The sequence below is a fragment of the Camponotus floridanus genome, unplaced genomic scaffold, assembly GCF_003227725.1.
Source record: "Camponotus floridanus strain SB8 unplaced genomic scaffold, Cflo_v7.5 scaffold42, whole genome shotgun sequence".
Taxonomy (NCBI): domain Eukaryota; kingdom Metazoa; phylum Arthropoda; class Insecta; order Hymenoptera; family Formicidae; genus Camponotus; species Camponotus floridanus.
The window spans coordinates 1,469,557-1,487,486 of record NW_020229570.1 but is presented as its reverse complement, the minus strand read 5'-3'; the positions used below and the strand labels follow the sequence as shown (position 1 = coordinate 1,487,486).

Sequence of the window (17,930 nt, the reverse complement as noted above, 5' to 3'; positions counted from 1 at the left end):
CTTTGTCCTCAAATAATTCCTTCCAGTTTGGGCCAAGTTAATCCCTCAGGATCATATCGTATTACTTTGCTTGAGCTTAAGGGAATGACCCGGTGGAACCGGTGACAGTGGTACTGGAATATAGATGGAGAGAGAATCGAGGGAGGAGAAACAGGGAGAGAAGATGAAAGAGAAGAGGGAGAAGCGAAGAGGGTAGGCAGCTGAGGGTGACGCGGCGGTAGAGAATTCCAGAAGATCCTCGCGGATTACGTACGTGATTGTACGACAGTGACGTCACCGTGTGGCCATTGTTCCCGTTGTAATATACGAGCGGGAGTAATCCTCAAATTACGTTCCCGTAACGCGACGCTTCCGTCCATCCGTTTGCCGGCCGTCCGGGTCGCTCGCGTATAACGCGTGCACGATAATAGTTTCCTGCATAATAGTTTACTAATGACGCCGTCATTATCATATGGGACCATCGTCGGACGCATCGCACGCATACATAGGTGGATATCTATAGATTAATGTATTGCGACTTCTCTCTCTTTCTCCCTCTCTCTCTCTCTCTTTCTTTCGCTCTCTCGCTCGCTCGCTCGCTCTTTCTCTCGATTTCTCTGTCCCTCTATTCGTAGTGATTCTTGATCGCGCATACTCGCTGTCGTTGGCAGTAGTTTCGTATCGTCTTGTGGGAATCCACCTCGACGATTATGAGAAGTGTCGTCGTAGTGCCTTAGTTTCTGACTTGCAGTATAGCTTATAATGACCGGAGTGCCAGCTTCTATGTTAATCCTTTGAACACTCATTTACCTTGATAATCGAATTTCTGTACTTTTGGTATTACAGATGAAAATTAGAAATTCAACAAAATGTGTTTATGTATTTAAAAAAGAAATTTTAGTATTTTTTGATTGTATCTTGATTAATTATAGGAAGTCAATAAATTCATAATTTATATTAACCTTTTGACAAAATGAAAATAAACACATATAATATATTTTATACACGCTTTTTTTAAGAAAGCACACACACATATAATTAATTTTAAAATATCAAATTAATTTTAAAAAATTATAATGCAATGAATATTTTATTCCTCACTAAATCTATTATTTTTAATAAATTTTTACACTAAGTATTCTTCAAAATTGATTGTAAAAACTGTGGAAAGGGTTGTATCAATCACGTGGAAAAGCGCTTGACGCATTGATTAATTGTCTATACACTTTTTACTTCCTTTTATTTTCCTTCACTTCGTCACTATCAATGATTTGTTGTTTTTATAAGAATAATGATGCAATATACGTCACAATCAAGGATTCATTAATGGGATTTTATTGCAAAAAGTAATTTTATGGAAAGTGAAATCGAATTTATAATAGAAGAATCTTTTTTATAAATCTACTCATAAATTGTACTTAACCAAACTATAAAAAAAAAAAAAAAAAAAATTTTTGACGATAGAAATCTTAATTTAATGCTATCTTTAATCTCTTTTTCAAATAACATCGAAATTGTATTATTATTATTATATAATTTATATAAGAATTAATTAGATACCCTAAGTATTTTCATTTTATTCACATGTCATTTTCATATGAATACTCATATACTCTTAACATGATGTAATGGCCCCGATAAAACGGGCCATTCTCGTTCGCTATTTTACCAGTCGATGCCCATCGATGGCATATATTCGGACAGCCAGTTGATGCGTAGGAGCACGCTTTGATAAACGCCGCATCAAAGCGTTTTACATCAAGGGTAAATCGACATTTTCATCGAGAGCGCGTTATAAACATCAGCTTTTATCATAAAAATTTATGAAAATATATATAATTTTCATAAATTCACATACACATACATACATATAAAGAACTGATGTATTCATGCCATGTAAAATTATGTGAGGGGAAAATTCGCACAGTAACACTCTTGCCTCGTTATTGTCTCACGAGAGCTTTCCACCGGATAAAACGGCGTTTACTGATAACGAGGCGCGTGATCGTGAGATATTGTCGGACTAATGCTTTTTGAAACGCGCACATATTTCACCAACGTCGACGTAATTACGATCGACTTTAACTGATGTATCTAACGTCGTTTCTCCGCACCCCGGATAACGTAAATCTGATACGTAAGTTACCAACGTATTGCTCGACGTATTAGTTTCCGCGGGGAAATATATTGATACACTGAACAGGCACGAAAAAGATCTACTGATAATCGCAAGAGAAAGTCGACATTATTATTATTAAATTAACGTGACTCGATGTTCCGCGGATTTTTAAAAGTTATCGATCTCCGTTAAGGAAAATCAATGGCTGCATTCAGTAGAAGAAGCTGCTCTGCAACTGTGTAAAATTCGTGAGTCTGATTAGTGTATGCTCTTAATTTTGGCTGAATCTAAGAGCATACATCAATTTCACGAATTTTACAACAGTTGCAAAGCAGCTTTTCCTGCTGAACGCAGCCAATGTATTATATACATATTATACATACATTCTGTTTAATTTCTTGAATTGTTAGAATGAATCTCGGTTCTAAATGAAGAATTAATTCATCGTCAGATAAACTCTTTTGGCTTTCCGCATATTTGCATCGTATTATTCGGAAGATTTCGGACATGCGATAATTAAAAAAAATCGATTACATTACTTATTGTAGAGATATAAAAAAAATTAATAATTTTATTTTCATGATATCTTCGTATCTCAGCTTAGATTTCGCTTTAAAGTACAAATGTTTCATGTTCATACCATTTCCTGCCCGAAAGAAATGGCAAATTCAACAAGCGGATCTGTTGAAAAGTCTTGAAAAACGTCTTGAGAAAAAGCTCCGTTAAATTTTTCCAATTCCTGAATTATATCAGTCAGGCAAGAAAGCAGAAACCGGGCCGAGTTGATCGCGTGAAAGAGAAGAGAGAGCGAGATTAATCTCGGTAGGATCTCTACTTACCTTTGTAATTTCATAAAGGAAGGGATCTGGTGCTACTCCCCCGTTGCTTGAGGAGGGCTGTCGAGATTTCTATCTTCGTTTTTGTCGTCGCACAGTCGCCAGATGAGAAACCAAACCGCATGACCTGAAAATAAGTTGAAAGCATTGTAAACCATGCAGTAGATTTTCAGTAATATACGACAACCACTGGAATGAAATGCTTTGATCTTTTGACCCTGACGCACTCAGCGCAATGCGTTATCAAGAATGCAGTCGCATTCAAAGGATATTACGTGTGTATACGGAATATTCTAGGGGCTTCATAAAAACTTTCAATAAAAAATAGAAAATAGAAAATAACAGAATATAGATATCCATTAAATTATAATTTAAAAACTTGCAATTTTTTCTATATAAGATATTATTAAGTAATAATTTGGAAAAATATATTTTCAAAGTTTTGTAAAATTTTGATTTTTAATATTAGCGCAAATTTGTGCAATATTCTTAATATACATATTTGATTATGTTTACTTCAAGTAAGAACTTGTAAATATTAATTAATAGTACCTCAGCTACAAAGCTGCAAAGGAATTTTGCAACATCGCCTAAAATGTATAAAATTTTACTTTTATATCAATTTCTCGTGTATACTACTATTTAGAGTTAAATGAATTTTTACAAATAGTAATACAATAAATTGATTTAAATACAATACGCATAATAATATGAAATATTATACTTTCTAATAAAATTATTTCGTATAATAAAATTATGAAAAAAACATGCAAAACAATAAACAGTTAAGTAGAATAAATAAATTTTCTATTACTTATTATCCATTTTGTAAGAAGCGATAATAAAATTCAAATTGTTGCGTTTAAACATGTATGTAGTTGTTTCCCTCATAGCTCTTACGAATATTAAATTGATAAGTCGCCTATCGATCTATAATGATCGAGATGAGAGAGTTTAGTTTTTTCTTTCGTTTCGAGGTTCTCACACGATGCACATCAAAGAGTGGATTCCCATGATCTCATACTTTTGGGAATCAATTAATACGATTTTAAAATTGACTAAAGAATCTCTAATTGTGGTTTAGCCAACCCTTTCTCGGCATTTGAAAGCTCATCCTCAATCTCAGAGGAAAAGATTTTAAATCCCGAAATATGTGAAAGAGCCAACGTGGAAAAGCAGATAAAATATAACTGAATCCCGAGATAAGTAGCTATTTTTAATGTAAAACGGAAAGCGAATTCTTTTTTCTGATATATTATATCTTATTAAGTTAAAGAAATAAAAATTGTATGCACAAATATAACGACAATATATGACGACACTTGTATGTTAATCGTGAATAGAATAATTTCGATATTATATACATATAATACATATTATATGATATTTGTATATTTTCTCTATATATTTGACTAATTATTAAAATTTTAAGCAGTGCATGTACTTGCCTTAGCAAAATATAGAAATTTTATTTAAAATATAATATATATATTCTGTAATGTATAAAGATTTTGTATATTTAAAAATAATTTATACATACTACAAATGATGATTCAGACAAAAGAATCGAATAAATTGTGTAATCTATTTAAAGGTTTGTAAATGCTCAACTTTTAAGTTTGAAGCTAATGATTTAGCTATTTTATCAAATTAAAACTTCTATTTGTTTTCTATTTACAGTTTAACTTTATATAACGCATAAAGTAATTGAAAATATAGATCAAACTATTCGAATATATCTTCAGGTTTGAATGATCCATACAATTTAAGACATCCATGCAATTCGATTTGGAATTTTGAACAGATATTCGGTTACTTTCGAGTAATGATTTTGAAAGATAAAATAAGATAAAATTTTATTTGACTCTGAAAATATTTTATCGTCAGATGAAACTATAAATTTCTATTATAACAATAGCAATAAATGTAGGAAAAGCCAGAAAACAGCACAAGATGACAGATATCATTATTCAAAATTATATTAATCGTGAATAAATTATTATAAAGCTAATTTTTTTATGCTACAACTTAATGGATTATCACATTTATAAAAAGGCAGTTAAAAATGTTAATTTAATTTTTAAATTCTTAGAAGTATATAAATAAAAGAAAAAAATATTTTTTACCAAGATGTTTTATATTAATTTTTAGATGGACACAAAATTATTAATTATAATCTGAAAAAAAGTGGATCTTTTAAAATATGGATAACTGTTCGACAGATCGATGTTACGGCCCGAAGGTTAAGCAGATTCCATGGAATTCTAAAGATAACTGAACAGAGTTGAGTTATATTAAAGAATTAATAATTCTGTGCGTACAAATATAAAAATATAATACATTATATATATACAATTATATATGTACAAGATGAAATAAAAAATTATATGATAATGATTCATATTTTGAAGATAAGATAAGATTATGTAAATGTAGTTTTGAAGATAAAATAAGATTGTGTAAATGTAGTTATGAATGCATACCGTGTAGCAGATCTAATTTTCTTACAATGATTACGGAAATTATAATTCTCTGATAAAATCTTTCTACTTACATCCGATCATTTTTTAATTTTATTTTTCTCTTTCAATGTGTTATTTTAATTATATATCTTTACATGGGATTGACTCTTTTACGTTTATGTCTTTTAATTTAAAGATTTAATTATAATTATAACAATTATGCTCTTTTAAAACATTTATAATGCACATAGATAATGGCTTGATCTTCAAATCTGAATTTCTCTAAATATGAGTATAAACTAAAATCTACCTGAATGCTTATCCCATGTGTTGATAGCATTTCAAAACAGGTAATAAACCGAAAATCTTATCATTTCTATACAAAAGAGAGCGTTTATTTGTATCCTCCGTTTTTAGTGGCTCACTCTATTGAGAGCACGCATATCTTTGAAAACATCATGTAAAGTTCAAGCGTATTATCTACTATCTAGTGATCCATTAAGGACTGATTCATACTAGACATGTTATGTTTCTCATATCGTAAACAAATATTTTCCATAAAAATTTTCGTGCATCAGAGAAATATACACAAGACATTACATTTCCGACCAGTGTATATGTACAGTCGAGTGCATTAATTCAAAGCGTTTGCAAAAATATCGCGTTTATAAAAATGCTTCATATGCTACACGTATCAATTCTTTTTATATGTTATTTTTTCTTTTTATTTTATAATTCATTTTATTTTTATTTTAATTACTTTCAATTTTATTCTTTTATTTTTACAAAATCATCGTATTGAGTTGTAAGAGCCGTTAGGTAGACAAAAAGAAATAATTTTTTCTTAAATATTCTACAAAAATTTTTGACCATTAATATGAATGCATTTAATATTCGTATATATCACGCAAACGTTTTAAAACATGCTTTCGCCTAATGTGAAGAAACCTTTATTAGTCAACACATTATCAGCGTACCAAAGATAAACAGTCCAAACAGTCGAGTTAGGTATAAAGAGAAACCATGCGCATCTTCGTCTCAGTTTAACTCCAGTTTCCTTCGGGCGAACTACGTCCATCATAGCTATCAACTATTATTTTGCATGCTTGAAAGCAGACATATTGTACGCACGTGTCATCAAACTATTATTTTAAATGCTTGAAAGCAGACATATTGTATGCATGTGTCACGAGAGAGAAAATACGAATCTCGGCGTACAAGTGTAAACATTTCTTAGATTTCTTTCTTTGTTGTGATATTAGCACGTTACAATAATACGGTATCATCAATAAACGAAGTAAGTCATAGCATATATAATTAAAGACTTATCTAATTATAGCTGAAAAATGTCATATGTGAATTCTTTAATTTGCTGATTGATATTAATTAGGTTCCGATTATGTATACGATAAATATTTTATATTTAGAAAATTTAAAAATTTTTATAGTAAAATTATTATAAATATTTAAATGTTTACGCGTAAAAATTAAAATTTAAAATTTCAAAAATTTTGTCTAAGAAAAAGAATTCATTAGAAAAAAAAATAAAATCTTACACTCAAACTATTTATATAGATAGCTTTATCAAAATTCAATTCAGATAAAAGAAAAATCTTATCATTTTGGTTTTCTTCGCGTTATAAAATTTAATTAAAAATTTTTAAATAAACTTCTAAAATCACGAAATATTTCTATACAAAAATCTTGTATTCACAATCATGTATTTAACATATTATTAACATATTATATATAACATTAACATATTATAATTCAAAAACAAAGTTATTGTGATGAAAATTTATCATTATTTTTTCTGCTATAAAAAAATAATTAACTTTTTGACTTTTAAATATATTTTATTATCATAGGAATTTTATTATTAACGCTAAAAGAATCAATCTTATAGCGAAATAATTTGTAAATAAAATTAATATCCAAATATAAATCTTTCATTATTCATGTAAAAACTAGATGACATTCGCTACAACAACATAAAATATATTGTGCTAGCAAACTTCTTTCTCTCTTTGTACACAAGTTTACTAGATCCACAGAATTATTCCACATTCAGTAGTAAAACAACGCTCCAAGCTGTTTGAGAACAACGCTTCGAGCTGTGCACATCTTAATGACATTCCTGAAACCAGTGTGTGTTACAATTTTATCGCTATGTACATCTAACATTTTTCTAGTTTTATTTTCACATTGTTTTAGAATTTTTCAGTAGAAAATACTTTGGCAAATAATTCGACAAACTAGGTCAATATGAATATTCTGAAATCGGGTTGGTTCAGCGAAGTAAGCGATCTTTGGCCTGGCTTAGCACTCTCGTTGAAGGTAGAAGAAGTTCTGCATTCCGAGCGTTCTCAATTTCAAGAAATCTTGGTAATAAAAACGTGAGTAAATTCCTTCACGATAGCATGAAATATTATTAAGACAACGTTATATTTTTATGTAAAATATGTATGTATATATATATATATATATATATATATATATATATAATATAATATTAAATACAAAAATATGTTGCGCATTTGCAGAAAAGCACATGGAAGAGCCTTAATACTCGACGGCGCAATACAATGTACAGAGAAAGACGAGTTTTCTTATCATGAGATGATATCATACTTGCCACTCTGCAGCCATCCTAAGCCTAAAGACGTCAGTTGACAATATTAATTTTTTAGTCGACTGCATACGAGCGACGAAAAAATGCTATATTAGAAAATTCGCATACTTTTAAATATTGTCTAGATAATAACAATACATGTATGTTTTTACTTTTGTAATGTATGTATAATAATCCTGCATTTTTTTGTAATGTTTTTTTTGTAATGTATGTATAATAATCCTGCATTTTTTTGTTGCTTCTGTGCAATTCGTCAAACGCTTGCTTTACTACTATTAGATTTCTAATAATTCATTATTACTATTCTTAGATTTCATATTACAATTTATTCAGAGAGTTTATATTGCGTTATATTTATATACACACAAGTAATATTAGGAAATTAATAGTTAATAATTAATAATAATAATAAATTAATAATAATAGATCATTTATAAACGCATATATTTAATAAAAGTTTGATAAAGCTTCTATTTTCAATAAAGATAATGTTTTGAATAAAGTGTCACATAATGTTATACTTTACGAAATACATTGATCAATGAATTAAGTATTATATATTCATATAAATATATAATTATGAATTTTATATGATTAATATTTAAGCATATATGATAAAAAAATGTATATAATGTATCTGTGGACAAATAGAGATAATTTTTTACTTTATCTGTCCTTATTAGGTCTTGATAGTCGGAGGTGGCGATGGTGGAGCTGCTCGAGAAATTGCGAAACATCCAGATGTAGAGCGCATCACATTAGTGGACATTGATGACAGAGTTATCGAAGTGTGCAAGGAATATTTGCCTCGCTTGAGTCTTGGTTTTAGTAATCCTAAAGTAACTGTTTTTGTTGGCGATGGCTTCGAATTTCTGAGAAATCACCTTGGAGAATTCGATGTTATTATCACTGACAGCAGTGATCCTATAGGCAAGTAATTCGCGTATTTCTCTAATATCTTATAATAGAGAAAATTGCACAATTCTCATATTAAAAATAAACGCAGGATTTTTTATAGAAACATTATTATAAATAATCCTGATCATTTTTTATATTTATCTTAGGTCCTGCTGAGCATCTTTTTAAGCAACCGTACTACGAATTATTGAGAGCATCATTGAAACCTAATGGAATCATTGCCAGTCAAGCTGGCACGGCATGGGAGAGCATGCAACAAGTCCAAAGCACATTCCAACATTGTAAAACAGTGTTTCCCGTCGCCACCTACGCAGTAACAGCTGTACCGACATATCCCACTGGTCAAATCGGTTTTGTCTTGGGAAGCTTAGACAGCGTTAGTATTAAACATAGTACAATATATGAAAATGGATAAAAAATATTTTTCATTTTTTTTATGAGTAAAAAGAATTTGAGTGTGTGTAATTGCTTATTATAATAAAACTATGAGAAAAGATTTAAAAAATCTTGTATCTATAAATATATATGAAAATATAATTTTGAATTATGAATATGAAAATATAATTAAAAAAAACTTATACTTGTAAATAAAAATACGATCTGGATAAACTTTCTTTTTAACATAAATTTTACATCACTTTTTAAACTGACTTTTCAAAAATAGATTTAATAAATCTTTAATTGTTCTTTTTCAGCGAACAAATTTCGCAGAACCGATGAGGATATTCAGTGATGAAGATCTCGATCAAATGGAAATGAAATATTACAATGATAAAGTACATCGGGCTGCTTTCATTTTACCAAGATTCGTGGAAAAAGAGTTACAAGTTGCTCAAAGTACTAACTAAATAAAGTATTTATTTCAAATATTTAATTTTAATTTTTTAATAGCAGCCATTAATTAAAATTATTAAAATTTAAATTTCTAAATAATGCTTTTAATTTTTGGAATTTTTATTAAAATTGAAATAAAGTTATATGTGTATACGAGCATAACAAAATATATTCTACATAAGTAATTTACTAACTATCAAATTAACTATCTTAAGTAGATATAAATAAGATAAAATTTTTCAAATACATATTTGTTAATTAATTTTTTTTCTACAAATAATGCTATAAATTCCATGCTATATATATATATATATACATAATATAATTTTTTTTCTACAAATAATGCTATAAATTCCATGTTATATATATATACATATATATATATATATATATATATATATTAATTATTATAGAATTATAATTTTTTTAAACAAATAAATATCTATGCTTAATTAATTAATTAAGTATTTTTAACTTATTTCCTTAATAAATAGCGTCAAAGGTTTATCTAACGTTGGTCTTTAACGTACCTGTTTGAAGGTAAATTGATTGTTTACCAGCAATAGATAAAATATTAAAGTTCTAAATGCAAAGTTTAAATGTCTTTTGTATAAACAGAAGGTCCAGGTATAGATTTTAAATTCTGTGTAGTATGGTATAAATTAAACAAAATTTATAATGTAATAAGCTTTACAATGTAATTTACTCATAAAAATATTTCATTTTTTTATATATTGCCCCATATCATATATTTTCACATGATACATCAAAATAATTTCAACTGCTTAACCGATTAGTGTTAATGTGCCGACAAATGTAAAATTTTCGAGGATAATATTCAATATTGAAATCTAATTAAAATAAAAAAAAATATTTATTAATTATATATATTAAAGAATTTATAAATATAAAATGTTTTAAATTGTTGCATTTATTTTTAAGATAATCCATTTATTTTTAAGTAAATAAAACATAAATAAGCGATTTTTATTCATATGCAGAAAATACATATTTAATATTAATAGATTTATCAATGAAAATAATAAATCGATAAAAAATATTATCAGATGTATCAAAATTAGCATGAATATGAGATTTTGGCACATTTTTTGTTCTTGTTTACAAAATATTGAATAATTGTAATACTTTATAATTTTGTTTCAAATTTATAATGCAATTTACAATTAGCTTACTTTTCCGAAAATTTTAGTTATTTATATAATTTTAGTTATATAGTGTGTGTTGTATATTTTAATTATTTTAATTCCAAAGTTTTTAAAATTTTATAATAAAAAACTTTAAGATATAAATGAACAAGATTGTAAAGTTCAATATTTTCAAATTAACAGGAAAATGAAGCTTGAAATAATAATTCTTTATTCTCCTGTCACAATTATCAGTTTCTTTGAAATACAATTAAATCAAATTAAACTATATTAATGTGAATAATTTAGTTAAATTATTACGTTTTACATTGGTTGCATTAATTGCATCAACTGCTGGTTGTGAGTTCGAAATAAAAATTATGCCAATTGAAATGCGAACACACTTTGTCGCGTCGCGGGTGCAAAGAGCCCCCGTAGCAGAAAACGATGACGATGCAATCGTGGATTTTCTCGCGATCCTATTAATTCTCGGCTCTCTATCGGATCTTACAATTTCCACAAACGCGCGGAAATGACGACGCATTTTCCCATTATCAGCAGCGTTCGCGGAATCGCACGATAATCAGCATATTCATGAATTAGCTCGCGCGAGATAGCTCGACTGGACAGCAGCGAGTATTTCAAAGTAAAATGAGGTGAAAAGAGAGGCGAGACGAGAGATACATTTGAGTCTTGGGGAGAGGGAAACCCTCTGTAAACATCCGATTTGCGGATTTTATTACGCGAAAAGACCGGGGCGTTGGAGAAACGCGCTCGCGGACGTATTCGCGCGATTGCGGATTTCGCAATTCCGAGATCCGATGCCCGGAATCCGAGCATAAAGAGCCCAGCGCGTCCCTTTAATCCGGTGCAATCTTCCCTTCAGTTGCACGGTTAAAGCTGAGATTGAAAGAATATTTAGCGCTTCCTCCTCCGAGGTGCATCCTCTAGCAGTGCCCTCGCTCCTCTCGAAGCGCATTCACTCTCGCTCGTCTATGTCACACGCCGGGGAGATTAAAGAAGCCGTACATACCAGATGTTCATCGGCGACGATCCGGTCCGAATGATTACATCGGTAGGCAGATATTATGCACGTTATTCTATATCGAGTCGTATCTTTCTTTCTTTCTCTTTTTTTTCTTTCTACAAAAATATTCGCGAGGAAATGAAATATCACTCGTGCATTTCATGTACACATATATATGCGTGTGTATGCAACGCTTGCGTCACCGCATCGCAGCTCCGAATTACTCAGGACCCGTTCGCTTGGACGAACGCGATCGATTTTTTGGACATCCGACTCTTTCGATTCTCATGGTACCCGACGCAGTAGAATGTCAGAATATAGGTCAGACGCCCATACCGTTAGCGATATAGTCTACAAAAGGACGTATGACTGTGTTGTCTGTCAAGAATGTGTCTGTCAAGCGTGGCAAGCTTTTTCAACCAGCGTGCACTGATTGAAATTATCATATCGCGTCTAGATCGCCCGTAAAATTAGCGATTTTGCAATAAAAAAAAAGAACAATCTCATTTCTTTTTTAAACGATTTAATTGAAATATGCAACCTGATTAATGATATTTATATGTAATTTGATACGTTATTACAAAGTTAAAATATTTTACGCACTTGATTGATTTTGTTTGATTAATCTATAGCTTCTTTTTATTTTCTTTCCATGATACTGATTAAAGTACAACACACATACATAATAGACAGCGAATGATACCAATAATCCATTCTAGTCGACAAATGATACGACACAAACGGCATCATAAAGTAATAAAGTTATCATATTCTGGATTCAAACATGGCGTGTGTGTTTGAAAATGGATACTGCGTGCCAATATTGCGAACACTGGTTGATCATTATATGCAAATTGTGCGTTTTATGTATTCCTCCTCGAATTTGATTATGCAAGTATCATTACGACTGTATAAAATATATGCATATTTTTGACAATATGACACATATGATTGCGAATTTGATTTTTAAAACATTGAAAATTCTATATACTTTTTTGTAAATCTGTGTTTTTACATCAATGATAAAAATAAAACTGTTTCTTAATTTTTAGCTACATGTGATTTTTCATAAAATCGGACTAGAAAATAAATAAAAAATTTTTGTGTATATATAAGTATACGCAATAATATATATCTATCGAAGAGAAAATCGAAAGACTTCAGCTAAAAAAGTAATCTTTCAGATTGACTTTAATTATATTCCGTACATACAGGTTATTTTAGAGAAACTTATGGATCGTTAACTACGTTTAATATCCCCAAATGATTCCTCTCTTCGATATTCCCAGCTGCATCTCGCAAGCCGCAATAGTCTGACCATCTCTCTATATAGCGGTGCTACTTATTAGTTAACGTAGAAGCGAAGCAGCGCGGGCCACTCATTCTCGAGGGATCCATAAATTATTGTTCCCACAAAAGTTAAAAAGTCCGTTCATAAATCATGTTGTGCAATGCTGTTCAACCACCGATATTCTGCAAACTCTCTCTTCTATTTCTTCAAAGATTTTTGCAAATTTTCTGTATAATTTTAAATACTTTATTTTGATATATTATAGAAATTAATATATTTAATACACTATAAAAATAATAGATTATATGTATGTGTAAAAAATATTTTGATAAATTTTAATCGTATTGTGTATATTAATTAGAGTAATATCAAAAAGACATGAGGAAAAGAACAAATGAATATATTATACAAGTGCATGCAATATTTGCATCTTTTTATTTGTAAATTTGAAAACCCTTTAAATCAAAATTGCAAGATGCTCACGTCATATCCAACAAAATATAAAAGTATTAAAGTAATCGATGCGATGGTTTTTTTTTCTTATCGCTGGTATATCGTCCGTATCGGCGAGACAGAGCAGAAAAACGATACTACGTCTCGGTATTTTCGGAAAGTACACTTCTGCGGACAATTTGTAAGTTTAGGGACACGACCGAAGGTTATGAAGTGATTTTCGAACGAGTCCCGGGGAAGGTCTGGAATTCTGGCAAAGAAAGCAACTTTCCTATCCACCTTATAAGTTCTATTACGGCGCTCCGCGAAGCTATATCATCCCCTGTAACTTTTCAGCTCGCACAATACGCGTCGAGGCTGCCGCTGAATTTATTCGTCGGGATATTTTCTGGCTGCGAAAAACTTTATCCCGTAATCCGTGATTGGCGACGATATATCAGGCGTGGATTGAGAATAGCTATGAATTATATTATTAAATAATGGTTTTAAATTAATTAAAATTTTGAGAGCTTTGCGATATAATTAACGGTAAGAATATAACATCGTAATAGTAAGAAAATTATTGTTTGAAGAAATTAAAAAATTGCTGCGTATTCTCGTTTTAATGTAATACACACTTTAATAATTAAATAATTTATGCATTAAATTTTTTCATTTTCTAGATTGGTTTTATTAGATGTAACGACTGATATTTTTCAAGGTGTCTTTTTCATTGTTATAATATTCAATGTTATTACATATTCTCGTTTTAATGTAATACATGTTTTAATAATTAAATACTGTATACATCAAATTTTGTTCATTTTTTAGATTGGTTTTATTAGATGTAATGACTGATATTTCTCAAGAATTTTTTAACAAATACTAACCAATGCAAATCAAGTATTTTTAATTATTTGCGCCATTTGTATTCAAATGATCGATTGGCAATAAACTTGCGATCAGATTCAAATCAGCCCATGATCGTTATAATCTGTACCATATTGACCTGAGAAACACTTACCCGATCCATTTCTGGGTTAATGAATTATCGATGAAACGGCAAATCGACACTGCTGCGGGGAATTATACCGAGATCGATATCTTTGCAAAACCGAAACCTGCAATCGCGAAATTCCAAACGGCGGAAACGGAATATATAACGTAGGCGGAAACGCATTATATAACGTCTGATAAATACAGGCGTATATTGACATCGTGCCGATCGGTGCCGAAAAATTTGCGGAACGAATTTTCATAGTTGACCCTTTTTCCTCTCTCTCCCCTCCTCTCTCTTTTTCTTTCCCTCTCTCTCTCTCTCTCTATCCTTCTCTCTCTACATCGCGCGTCATCCGATTTTGATGGATGGATTTTCGGGTTGACGAAGATTTTACGGATATATGAAAGCTGCTAAAATCCATGGAGCGTCGATCAATTTCACGGTATTAAAAGCAAGAGGCCCGGGTATCGAGCGCTTTAAACGTGCCAAGTAGTAGCTGCAACCTTACTTTCCAAGAATCATTGATGATCGTCGATAACATTCGGATTATACTATTCAACAAACTATAATTTGTTTCTTTTTCTGTTCAAGTAATTTTATATTCTTCTAAAAAGAAGTCACAAAATTATAAATTAAAAATACATTTATCGGCGCGGAGCAAGGGTACGTTTTATAAAATACTTTTACGTCTTTTTCAATAAAATTCTTTTTATAAAAAGCAACATGTATCTTAAGTATTCTACGTAGTTGCATTATATTTGACATTTTATTCAAATTATATAGATGCCATTTTTCGATAAAAATTCGAGTTTTTAATAGAAATATTTCGACAATTTAAAAAAAGGAATATGTTTCACTACTAGAGTGTTTTTAGAATTTCGGGAACAGATGGTGTTCCGTTACAAGATATCCGGAGAGTATAATGCAAATGAAGCAAAACCTCGCGATCGTCTGTTGTGTGATTTTTACGATATTTCCAAGTTATTTTTTAGTTTGCAATTTAAAAATAAATTGAAGTTATAAGAGAATTTCAAGGAATTAAAAGGACGATATAATTTTCTAAAAAGTCTCAATGATATCGTTAAAATCTTATCATTTTCTAGATGGATTCTTCCAAATACGCTTACTAATAGAGAAGATATTTTACAAGTTATTTAAATTATCGATGAGCGTCATTCTTCAAGTCCACATACGAGTTCCATTACGCGTAGCCAATAAACGCAAACAAGTAATAATCGATTTATCGGTGGTCAATGACGCCGCCTATTCGATGCCTTGCGTGCAGGAAATATTAACCGAGACATAGAGAACCGAACTACCCCCCTCGGCAGTGTCAAGATTTAGTTAACGGCTAACAGGCACTCACCGCGCGCGCTCTAAATTTAGATACTCTCGCCTCGCGATTGACCGTTATCAATGCAGCCATCATACATTATCGATGCAAGCCACTGCGATGCATGTCGCGATGAATATGTTATTAATCTATACCATCGTACTCGTGTTGAGTAGCAATCGCGTACGAGACTTAAATACGTCCGATAAATTCGGGAAGGTAAATTTGTCCTTAAATCTATGTTTCAGTCTGAAAATCAAGATGTGTAATAGAACGTAGACGTATTGAAATCTATTTGTGTTTTCGATGCGACTAAATGCAATTGATAGATTAGTTAGTGTACTACATCAATACATCATGTGAATAGTTTATTTGATGAATTGTTTACAAATTGCACATAGTGAATAATGTTGTATCATACCTGTCAATACTGTTAATATTGACTAATGATTATATAGATTGCGCAAGTTTCGGACAGATCGCACAAAACCGTGAAATGCTACTATGATACAAGTAATGATTTTTAATATTTTATATTATAATATTAATTTATATACTATATATGAATATGATTATAACAAAGCAAATTTTTTTCGATTAACTATTAAGTCAGATTTATTTTATATACGATAATAAACATTTTTAATTCCGAATAAACACTTTCACCTATGTGATATAAATAAAAGCAAAAATTGAAGTTGGTCGAAATAAAATTCCATCAATTACGGCATCTTTCCGCGTGATATATAATTTTTATACTCGTATTAACTGCTTACAGTATTTACTTATGCATAGAATTTGTATTTTAATTTTATGTATAAACTTTAGAACAAATTATTTCTCAAATATTTGCTGAGTTTCACTTCTTATATTTTACTTTGAAATAGAAAATCTTTTTCGTAGATACTTATTACGATAAGAAATAAGAAATGTAAAAAATATATATGTATAATAAGCAAAATATAAAAAATATTATTAAAGGATTAGTACGTAGTTTGAATGCTAAATCGCAAACTATATATCGTGATATACATTTTTCTCCATTTTTCTCGTTTATTTATGCTGCTTAATGACGATAGTTTAATCAAGAAACCTCCGCTTCACCACATGAGCAGTTTACGCGATGAATTACTGAGGCATTACACCTTCCTCAAGGCTATCTGTAAATTGTAGCGGTATACGGTGGGACGGGATTAACTAAATGAGGATATCTCAAGGGAGGATTAAGCAACTGTCTGTGTGTGCGACTGTAAGCGAGGGCATTAAGATTTCCGATTAATGTCCATACGTATAATAATGAATAATAAATAAATCCCATTAATTTAGGAATCATTAAATATATGCTTAAATATATGTACAAAAGTAAGCAATATTATTATTATTCGCTCGCTCACTTGAGTCAGTTTGATGTCTGTGTCTCGAAATCTTTCAACGATCAAAGATAACTTGTTTGCACTAATAATTCTTTATAAATTTCGTTTTTCTCTTGCTGTGTGATTTTTCAAATATTTTAGTTAAATATCTTTGGTTTAAACAAAGATTTTTTATTCTAAATATTATTATCCAAATAATAAATCAATATAATAATAATGAATCAATACATGCATCTCCGAATTATAACATAGTAATGGCATAAAAATATTGACATCATATACAATCGATTAATTATTTTTCGTCATAAAACGTAGCAAATTCGTTCTGCCTCATGTTATAAGATTAGACGCATCTCTATGCATATTATATTGCAATATATACTCCATATAAATGAAAGTAATTTATAAAATAGACAAAATTCTCTTTTCGTTGGAGAATAAGCGGATGGTTTTGTTTGCATCTATTCTTCATCGGATGACCAAACACACGTCAGAGACAAAATCCATGAATATGCAAGCTCGATCTACCGGCGCTGTTCATTTCTGAAT

General features: G+C 30.2%; 1 protein-coding gene and 1 long non-coding RNA gene across 2 annotated transcripts in view; one reads left to right on the top strand and one right to left on the bottom strand.

The window, feature by feature from the left end:
* Window positions 1-2,945: 2,945 nt before the first annotated feature.
* The window catches only part of LOC112638983, a 77,180-nt gene continuing 62,195 nt past the window's right edge, over window positions 2,946-17,930 (bottom strand). Inside the window, exon 3 of the long non-coding RNA XR_003123243.1 lies at window positions 2,946-3,061. This is a non-coding gene — a long non-coding RNA (uncharacterized LOC112638983). The remainder of the gene's footprint in view (window positions 3,062-17,930) is intronic.
* On the top strand, window positions 6,455-9,837 carry LOC105254451 (spermidine synthase). The gene is made up of 6 exons (XM_011263133.3): window positions 6,455-6,693; window positions 7,611-7,792; window positions 7,940-8,060; window positions 8,712-8,958; window positions 9,093-9,322; window positions 9,642-9,837. The coding sequence occupies exons 2-6, from the start codon at window positions 7,662-7,664 to the stop codon at window positions 9,792-9,794; spliced, it is 882 nt and encodes a 293-aa protein (XP_011261435.1). The 5' UTR covers window positions 6,455-6,693; window positions 7,611-7,661; the 3' UTR covers window positions 9,795-9,837.